At 33.4% G+C, this 11297-nt stretch overlaps 1 protein-coding gene across 1 annotated transcript; it reads left to right on the forward strand.

Moving 5' to 3' along the window:
* On the forward strand, positions 3799-7880 carry LOC18606314 (monocopper oxidase-like protein SKU5). The gene is made up of 9 exons (XM_007039859.2): positions 3799-4182; positions 4466-4575; positions 4670-4940; positions 5051-5189; positions 5729-6095; positions 6505-6870; positions 6967-7045; positions 7204-7403; positions 7507-7880. Exons 1-9 carry the CDS (start codon positions 4042-4044, stop codon positions 7607-7609), a joined length of 1776 nt encoding a protein of 591 aa, XP_007039921.2. The 5' UTR covers positions 3799-4041; the 3' UTR covers positions 7610-7880.

Below are 11297 nucleotides of genomic sequence, written 5' to 3' on the forward strand. Positions count from 1 at the left end.
TCCTTTAATTGAAGTACTTGTTTTCACTAAACTATGGGAATCTTTTTCTTTTTTTCTTGGAGTTTCATGCAAACTGACAAAGAAACGAAGGTATTTCTTTCCCTTACAGTGTATACATCCATGTATGCTACCAATCAAGACAATGTCAATGGTTTAACATTGCTGTGAGTTGGATCAACATAATGATTGTTATGTCGACGACAAACTTGGATTACTTAAAATTTGTAGTGAATTATAATTTTACCCGACAAAGAACTGTTTATTATCAGAAAGATTGAATTTTATGTCTTTAATTTCTTTTCTGATTTTGGTAAATCAACCTTATATCATTTAGCTGGGGACTAGTTATCACAGAGCTGGGCATTTCCGGATTTTTCCTCATCTTGGACTCACCTTAATACAGAATTAATTATTATATCAACAGTCAGCAACGCAGCATGTGATGTGTAATCATCCACATACCTTTTATTACACAGACAACACACATTTAAGAGGTAATAACCATTCACCCGGGTCCAAGAACCAATTAAAATTTTGATCTTTGTTGATCATTTAATAAAGCTCATAAAATAGAGGCAGAACCCATCCCTTTCAAATAACTGGGGGAAGAAGAAGAAGAAGACTTTCAAGTTCATTGGATCCAATTTTTCCCATCTCTTTGAGGTAGTCTTTTCTGTGCTTCTCTGTTTGCTGAACAGCTGTGGTTGGATTCTGTCTTAGTTACAAATAAATAAATAAAAAATGTCATCCTCTCCAAAATCTTTTATAATTTGATTATAAATACAGTATTTTTTAAAAATTTATTTAAAATTTATTAAAGGTATCTGGCAGGTTTTAATTTAATTGCACGTGTTTGCCCTATGGTTTATTAAAGACAAAATTAAGTACAAAGCTTTTGCATATAATCGTTGATTTAGTCACAAAGTCAGCCACATTCTTTTTATGGACTGAGATAATCCTAGTTATCAGCAGGTATTAAAGTTCCAATTGTTTATTTGATTTCTCTATGTTAAGCTTGTGCTCAAAGTAGATTGTCATGATATTTGATTTTGGGCCAAGGTTAGGTGACCTAAAACATTTTCCACCAATTCAAGTGAATCTTTAATTCATGATTTTATAATATCTCTATAATTATGAACTTTCCCTGATACTAATTATAAAAGAAACCCTTGTGAACAAATTTTAGTCTTAAAACATAGGTTTAATTATATATATAACATAACATATATATAATAGTTTTATATTTGATAAACTATTAGTGTATAGATTCTACATATTATTAGTGAATCAAATGTTGTCATTTCATTAATAAATAAATTTAAAAATTAAAAATCTTTAAAACTATATACTCATAATTTTAAAAATATTTATTTTGAATGTCGATATTTAAACTTTTAATTTTACATGTTCAAAAAATGACACTTTGTAGTTAAATGATATTGTATAAGTATGCACTAAATATATATTTTATTATAATATAATAAAGTAAATTTAACAATCTCGTTTTCACATTATAAGATACATCTATAACACAATAATTTGCGAGATGTTTAATCTTCCTTTCTTTTAGTTTTTTATTAAATAATAACAAAAAAAAAACTTTTTTTTGTTTGTTGAGAAAATATACAAAAAAACTACACATGCCAGTGAGATATATCTCCTTCGCTTGCTAAACCCAGTCAACAACTCTGATGTTGATACAAGGAAAACGACCAAACTGTCATTGATATATATATATATATATATATCATCTTGTTATATAGGGCCATGAGATCTCAAAAAAAATAGATAGATACTTTCGTATTAACAAGAAGTAATTAAGGATAGCATTATTGAATTCTATTGTAAAAGGCATTAATTATTGGATTCTAAGAATTTAGTAGAGATTACAAGAAAATTTTTAATGAAACATGATGAGGCAGGAGCGTCTAGAATTGTATTTTATTAAATTTAATTTTTTATTAATTTAGTTGATTTAGTATTTATTTTTTTATTCTATTTAGATTAGGATTATTTTTATTTTTATTTTAATATTTTTAAGAATTAGTATTTAATTAGGATAGTCATATTCTATTTAGGAATATAATACCTATTTTATTTAAATCTCTTATTAATTATTCTAATTGTATTAGACAACATAAAATATAATTTTATTAGGATATGAGCCTATAATACTATAAAGGGGACCCTTAGGTTTAGTTATTATTCACGTTCAGAGTTAAAAGTTAATAAATAATATTTTTTTAAGTAAAAATATTTATTTTTTTAAGCTCTTTTTAAAGAGTATGAGGTTTTAATATCTTTAACCTAACCAACTAATGTGAGATTTTAGCTATTTTTCACTTTAGTGAGGTTTTCAACCTTGTCAAAATTAGTGATTCACTTTAGTGGGGTTTTCAACCTCGACATAATTGGTGTCTTTCATAAACGTTCAAGTGTCTTTACAACGCCCCAACGTCACATGATTTATGAAAAATAGTTAATTAATTGAAATAATTTATGAAGAGCAATTGCAAAATTAAAAGGATAATAATTACGCCTTTAAATGCTGAAAAAAATTATTTTTTTATTAAAAGACATAAAAACTGAATAAAGGGTTGAAAATTTTGAAGAAAAATAATAAAAAAGGGGAAATTGAACCCCACGTCCATACACCCTTTTGGATCAGATAAACAGGTGGTCCACCCAATAAAATTAAAGAAAAGCTGGAAGCTGCATTCTTTGATGTTATGGGACGTGCCACGTGCATGACAATATGAAAAATTTTTATTTCTCAACTATTATCGAATAATAATTCATAAATTTGATCATAACAAAATAAAAATTACTTTTATGTGTAATTTTAGATATAAATACGAAGAAAAGTTAAATAGGCTCCAAATACATGGGTGATGTATTTTTCTTTTTCAAAAGACTTGAATTTGGAAAAATACTTATATTGCAGTATAATGATGGTAGTATGCTTTTTTCGTCTGACTTTGCCTCTTTTGGATACTGTCATTGCCACGCTCAAAAAGGATAAGACAACAGTCGAACAGTTTCCTTAACAGCTCTTCTTCTTAGTATTTGGCATCTGGAGGTAAATGTTAAACTACTGCTCCTCCATTGTCCATTGGTTACTCAACACCACCAATCAGATGTAGCAAAATAATTTCGAATTTGAAAATTTCTTTAAAAAAAAAAATTCAACATGTACCCAATAAAATCTGAATTTTAAAAAAGTTAATAATTCAAATTTAAAGAGCCTTGAATTTAAAATGATTTTAATCAAAATCGTAAAAGTTTAAATTTAAATACATATAAAATATAAAAATAAAACATTATCCTTTTACAGTTTACTTTTTTTTTAACCAACTGTCAATCCGAACATCAATTCAAGCGGTTATTAGGGAGGGCGGTAGCTGCAATTTCTAACAAACAAAAGGCAATTGATTTCATTTGGGGGGGTCCACACGCGATCATGTGCTTGCTGGCAATCATGTGGCGCTTTCAGAGGATCTGAACGTTGCTCCATCATCGACCATCAAAAGACATCACTCGAATTTAACAACGCGGTCTAACGCCTGTGGCTGCGTGGTGGTACCTGTTTGTGCACATTGCATGTACAAAACACAAACAACACACGCATTTTCATTTCTATGTTGTAACTGTGAACTGGCTACTGGCTGTCACCCGCTCTTTCTCTCTCCACAAGTCTTCTTTTTTTTCTCTCACAGTTTCTCTCTCTTCCCCTTATGAATGATGACCGGTGACCGACAAATCAAATGCCTTGCCCTTTGAGGGATCTCCACTCATTAACCCCATCCAAAGTGCTCATTTTTCATCTCACTAAAAAGAACCAAACTCATAAAGCAAAATTTTATAGCCGTTTCTATTCTCTCTCTTTCTCAAAAGTTTCTATCTTTAGAGCCGCATGTTCTTCTTCTCTTTCTTTTGCCTATCAGATAATGTAAAGCCCAGCAAAGTTTTAGCAAAGATTTCTCTCTAAAAATTTTGAAAGACAAACGTAAAAAGGGTTTTTCTTTTCTTTTTCCTTGAAGAATGGCTTTGGGTAAGTTCTTGGGTCTGTTTCTTATCCACATTGCTCTGCTTTTGGGCTTGTGTTTTGCTGGAGATCCGTTTGTTTTCTATGATTTTGAGGTCTCTTACATCACTGCTTCTCCTCTGGGTGTTCCCCAACAGGTATGCTCTTTACGAAATCTCTTTCTTCTGCTTTGACATTTTTGCTGCTATCTACTTCCTCTTACTACTATTTCCAGTACTTTTTTTTCATGTGGTTCTGCTTAACTTTCATAACTGATAAATGGGTTGCCTTTACATTGCTTAAAGTCTCAATTTTTAGCTTCAGATCTACAAAAACTGTAGTTCCTTTTGCTTGGTGTTTGAGATTTAAGTGAGCTTTAGAGTAATGCTCTGGAGCTAGTTGAGTTCTACTAATCGTTTCCACATCTGCATTACTTTGTAGGTTATTGCTATTAATAACAAGTTTCCTGGTCCCACTATCAATGCAACTACTAACAACAATGTCGTTGTCAATGTTCGAAACAAATTGGACGAGAGTTTACTCATCCATTGGTAGATCTTTCTTTGCAGTAATCTTTGTTAGGTAAAATCAAAGTACAAAGATAGATAGAGTAATTAACTGTATGGTTTTTGTTGGGTGAGATAGGTCTGGGATTCAACAGAGGCGTAGTTCATGGCAAGATGGACTTCCTGGAACTAATTGTCCAATTCCTCCAAAGTGGAACTGGACTTACCAGTTCCAGGTTAAGGACCAAATTGGGAGTTTCTTCTACTTTCCATCACTGCACTTCCAGAGAGCGGCTGGTGGTTTTGGCGGCTTTATGATAAACAATAGGGATATTATTCCAATTCCTTTTGACACCCCTGATGGGGACATTACCATTATGATTGGTGATTGGTACACACGCAACCACACGGTTAGTACTTCGTTAAGTTACTGGACTATGTAGTTTTTTCTTTTTCCTTTTCCGGTTGGATTGGGTGTAGGATGTAATGTCTAATGATGACCCCTTCTTTTGGATTTTAGGCTTTGAGAAAGGCACTTGATGCTGGAAAAGACCTAGGGATGCCTGATGGAGTTCTTATTAATGGAAAAGGCCCTTACCGATATAATGATACTCTTGTACCTGATGGCATCAATTATGAAACGATTAACGTTCACCCTGGTGATTATTTTATGCCAGACATTGCTTACTTAGGATTTGCTAATTACTACACATTTCTAAATATGTCAACTCTACTGCTTGTGTGATTACAGGTTGTTTTAATAACTGAATATGGATTTAATTCCGGGAGTTAGAATCTGGAAGCCATTAGCATCTGTTTATTGTAGTGCAGTTGTATTTTAGAATTTTCCAAGTAATGCATCTACTGGCTTTAATTGTGGGTTGGAGCTTTGCATACGGCATGCAACTTCCCTGTTGGGAATATTCAGTTTCGCATATAAAATTATACTAGTAGTTATCCCAAGTTAACTGGCATTAAGTTCATATGAAATTAGCAGTGAATTTTGGAGTAGCACTGGCCTTTCCATTTTCGGATGTGCATCTGATTTTTGACCACAGTATAAATACATTGCCAGTTATATGTATACATACATATATATCAATGCATATGATCTAACTTGAATTTGTTATTACCTTTACGTCTATGGTTGAGTTTTTCAAGCTCCCAAATGATAACATTACATTATTATTGTGGGCAGGGAGAACTTACCGCCTTCGAGTGCACAATGTGGGAATATCAACCTCCTTAAATTTCAGGATTCAGAGCCATAATTTGCTTCTGGCAGAGACTGAGGGATCATATACAGTGCAGCAGAACTACACTAGCTTAGACATACACGTAGGACAGTCTTATTCTTTTCTCCTAACCACCGATCAGAATGCAAGTACTGATTACTACATTGTAGCAAGTGCTAGAATGGTTAATGAATCACTGTGGAAACGAGTTACTGGTGTTGCCATTTTGCGTTATTCAAATTCAAAAGGAAAGGCAGCTGGTCCCCTCCCTGATCCACCACAGGATGAATATGACAAAACCTTTTCAATGAACCAAGCAAGATCTATCAGGTTGGTTTTCGTTTTTGGTTACTGCACAAGCAAATTTTTCTCACACATTGGGTTTTTTGCTTGTATGACCATCTTGTTTGTGGTGACTCATTGAGACTTCAAACAATGTGATAAGTTCAGGACATTTGAACTATTGGCTCTTAAGTTTTCTATTTAATAGTTTCACATTCACTTAATAATAAAGCACAAAACCTGTAAATTTGGTGAGGAAAATTTTTTACGTGCGGTACTGCTTTTCCTATGAAGAGGAAAGTCTATATTGCTGGTCTGAAATCATTTGGAAAAGAAAATTATCATGGACTTCTGATTTAGTGTAAAGAATACATATTTAAAGTATTATTTTGGTCATTGGTTATAGAATATGTTAGTTGCTTATGCCTTCTTACTTTTCTGTGCTTAAATTATGCAGATGGAATGTATCCGCCAGTGGTGCTCGCCCTAACCCACAGGGATCTTTTAGATATGGTTCAATCAATGTGACAGAAATTTATGTGTTGCAAAACAAGCCACCAGTGACTATTGATGGGAAACGTCGAACAACACTCAGTGGGATATCATTTGTCAATCCTGCTACACCAATCCGGCTTGCTGACCAGTTCAAGGTTAAGGGGGTGTACAAGCTTGATTTTCCCAAAGCACCACTTACAGGGTCACCTAAGATGGAAACATCCGTAATTAATGGAACGTATAGGGGATTTATGGAAGTTATCCTGCAGAACAATGACACCAAGGTGCAGAGCTATCACATGAGTGGATATGCATTTTTCGTTGTTGGGTAGGAATTTTTTTCCTTACTCTACACATCATCATGAATAAAAATATCCATAAGCACTATGATTTTAGCTCTAACTCTTCAATTATCTTGTTGCAGAATGGATTATGGTGAGTGGTCAGAGAATAGCAGGGGCACATATAACAAGTGGGATGGCATTGCCCGCACCACAACACAGGTAGGTAATTAGACTTGTGCTTATGGTTTGCTAGTCTTGGACTTGCAATCAACCATACATACTGATATCTATCATATTTTAGTGGAGAAAGATGAAACTCACAACATACCTGGTTCTTTTAACAAGAATACTCAAATGTAATCTATCTGTCTCTATAGGTTTATCCTGGTGCGTGGACGGCAATCTTGATATCACTTGACAACGTTGGAGTCTGGAACCTCAGAACAGAAAACCTTGACTCGTGGTATCTTGGCCAAGAAACATATGTCAGGGTTGTCAATCCAGAGGCTACGAACAAAACTGAATTCCCTATGCCAGACAACGTGCTCTATTGTGGGGCCCTCAGCAAATTGCAGAAGTATGCAAAACGAGTCCTTTTATGTGAAGTTCTCTTTTTAAGTTAGCTCTAAAAAAGGTAAATGGCTAATTTGCTTAATTCTGCTTGGTTGTTTCTTTTTCAGGCCGCAGGATATCTCTTGGGCAACATCAATCACAGGCAGTAGATCGAAACTGTTCTTCACGGTGCTGATGATTACCTCTGCACTACTTTTCCTTTCTCGCTAGGTGTTTTCCTTTGGGGTGTCTGTGTTGCTTGTCAGAGCCTAGCTTCCCACGTAAGGTTTGTGGTTGTGTGTTTAGGTGTGTAAGTGTAGTCTTGTTGATATGAATCTTGGGTGACTTTGACATGTATTTTTTTTTGTTGACAATGTTGTTAATGCTCCCGGGGTTCCTTGTTTAATTTGTTGGGAATATCATTCTTTTAATACCTATAATTTATGTACTGATGACAATTCATCAATTTTCAATACAGTTTAACCTCATGTGTCTAGATTTACATCTGTTGCTTTTCTGCAGATGGCATCTATATCTGCCTGGTTTCACACACTTGTGCTTAAATTCATTTCTCTCTCGTTCTCTCATGCACACATACATATATGCATATGTTTGTGCATTGGTGGGTGTGTATATGAATTATGAACTTGCACATTTGATGCACCTTTCCAATTTGGTTGGTGGTTGTAGTAATGCTGTGATAAGATAGGCATTTATTTGATACACAGCTCCTATGATAAGATGTGTTGTGGAGAAAATAAATTATGACTGGTGTAGTAGTTGTTAGTTGTTACTCCTCAATGAAGGTTTAAATTTCAGGGTTGGGTTCTTACTTTTGGTCTTGTCTAAATGCCTGTCCTCCTCCCTCCACCCAAAACAAGTAACTGTAGCAACATGTACGCTTAAGAAATATTTAATGAGATGGGATGAAAATGGGAAATCAGCAAACGAACGTGATTTTAAACTTGAGAATGACAACCAACCAGGGAAAACAAAAAGGATCTGCTGGTCCTACTTTTAGGTCCATCTGCGGTAGAAGATAATGAGTCTAGCTGGAAATCATGCTTCCTTGAAGGTTATGTGGTATCTTTCCCTCGCTTTGCTACTGCAAAGCCAGCTCGATTGCTAGTATTCGTTTGCCCTTCTAGAGATTGAGACGGAAGAAGACCCTGGGCCAGTGTTCTGTCAAATGGAAGCATCAAACGCTGCACAGCACAGCCCTCTTCCTTTCCCTATTATTATTATTATTATTGGGTTTTGATTCTAAATTCTCTTCAGTCTCGTCGCTTTTGCAGTAGCTGCATTACCATTGTGATTAAGCATGTCATAACATCGAGTCATTTACTTCCGTTTAGCAACCAAGGTATCGGGTGACCCGTATGAAGCAGACTGAAGAAATTGACTACGATCTTAAACTACTTGCAAATACAAGAATGAAGATCCTTAGTCCGGGTCATCGTGTGCTAGCATTAGCTGATCAAAGCAGACGTCAAACTTACAAAACATTCTATCCCTGTTGCCCGTAAGGCCTCATTCAATGTTGCCAAGTACGGACCCATTTTGCAGTGGAATTATTGTCTCTTGTCTTTTGCCAGTTGAGAGTTAGAAAGAACCTGCTTCGCATAAATTTGGCTTCCGCAATCCGTATATTGAACAGCTCAGTCCATGCATGACTCCTTGTTTGCCCAAGAATTCACACACCAATAAACTATTGTCCCAGAAAAGCAATGGTTATTAGTAAATTAAACTATTGATTAATATTTATTTATTTCCTTATTAATGTCCAGGTTCTTAATAACTTTACAAGTGAGGTTATGTTGGAGTTGCAAAGGCTGCTGCATTTTGACGCATTTTCGTTTCTGCTTTTGTAGGGCAAGCGGGAGAGAGGGAGGGACAACTTGAAAGGAAATACCCCTTTACAAAGTCTATGAGAGTGTGGGGGTGCTCTATGTGGAGAGCCTTTGTCATCATGTTAACCCACCATTGGGCGCATCCTATGCCTACTTTCAGCTTTACAACTCACGCGTAACTGATTACAGCAAGTTTTCAGAGTCCTAAATACTCCAATTTGGGTCGGTTTTTCTTCCTTGGATCCAGCATCCTATGCTGAAATAACTCCATTTTTGTCCAGCATCAGTGGGGTTTAAGGTTTCTTTTTTTTGAAAAGTAATAAATTCATTCATATCATAAAAGGAAGGAAAGAATTCCCCCAACCCCCCCTTCCCCTTCTTGGTCATTACATATCAATGGGGTTTAAGTTAATAACATTATATTAACTTTAACTAATTAGCACTTTCATAAATCAACAAATTTTCTATTTTATGCTATGAATCAAAATTTAAGCTGAACCAACTCTTTTTATTGGTTGGAATCAGGGGCGGAGGGTAGTGTAACTATGGCCCCCAAAATTTTTAAAATTTTTTATTATATATATATATATATATATTAATGGCCCTTTCAAAATTTTTAGTAATTTTTACTTATTATATATTTTTTAATAATCTCTTTCAAAATTTATGGAATTATTTATTATATATTTTTAATGCTTCCCTCAAAATGATTTTTTTAATATTAATATAAATAAAAATAATAATAAAATGACCTTATAAACTTTACTTAACTTTACCCTAATTTAAATTTCTTCACACCTCGTTCTCCCTCTTTCTTTCTCTCTTTTATTTTTTTTATTTTTACTTTAATCTTTGCTTTGTAACTCACTATAAAAATACATTTCATTTCTCAAAAGAAATTCATGAGTTTCTGAGCTTGAATAAAGAATGACGGAGACTACTCACCATCATAGTGTAAAATTAAGAGGAGGTAAAGTTTTTTTTTATTTTTTTATATTATTTAACTATTTATATATTTAATCATTGTGCAAAAATTTGTATATCGTATTTAACTATTTTTATTTTTTACATTACAATTTTATATTTAGTATTTTAAATTTAAATAGAAATAAAATAATAATGTTGGATGTTGGTTATCCATTGATTAGGACTTGATCTTGGGTTTTTTTTTTTTTTTTATGTTAGTGGTCTAATGTGCTTGCTCTTTTTTTTGTTGTCAGGCATTTTTGTTTTCTTTGAGCAACCATCTAGTTTTTAGAGTGGTTTTTCCATGTAATTGTATAAGTTTTCAAGTGGTTGGTCAATCAAAAGTTCAATAAAAACACTTTTTTTTAAAAAAAATTCAAGTTTGATTAAAGTACAAGTAAGTTTTAAATAATTCTTTTACACTTGAGTCATCAAATCTCAATACTTCAAATCATGAAAAAAAATAATATGAATCAAAACATACTAAATTCAATTTTGAAGAAATAGATGCTTTTCAAGTAAAATATGATACTTATAAAACTATTATAAGTCTTTTTTTTATTTTTTTATTTACATATTATATAAAATTATTATTTATTATAAATTTTTATTTTTTTAAATTTAATGTATTAATTTTAAAATTTTTATATTTTTTTCATCTTCGATCCCTTCAATAAAAATTAACTAACTCAACCCCTTATTGAAATAGCTTTACAATGTACTCAAATATTCTTCACTCTCCTCATTATTATTATTTTTTATTTTAGTAGATTTATGTTTATTGTACTAGTATCAATTATGATTTGAATCAGCCTTTATGGAATAGTGATGGATTCGGTGGGGGCCTGAGAATAAGTACAATCATGAATAATCACAACACTAACACTATTTCATTGTATGATTGTGTTCCCCACCATTGAGCAAATTAAGGGCTTGTTGTAATCCTCTTCGGATTGCCATGCACCTCTTTTCGCCCGCTTTTGGCTCACTGGATCATCAGCAGGACATGGGCCAGCACCGGCAATTTTTAAAAATATTGGGATTCGATTGGCTTGGTCGATGAATCAGCTAAAACCCCAAGTACCAAAAGGTATACACCAGAA

Source organism: Theobroma cacao, chromosome 3 (genome assembly GCF_000208745.1).
Source record: "Theobroma cacao cultivar B97-61/B2 chromosome 3, Criollo_cocoa_genome_V2, whole genome shotgun sequence".
Classification (NCBI taxonomy): Eukaryota; Viridiplantae; Streptophyta; class Magnoliopsida; order Malvales; family Malvaceae; genus Theobroma; species Theobroma cacao.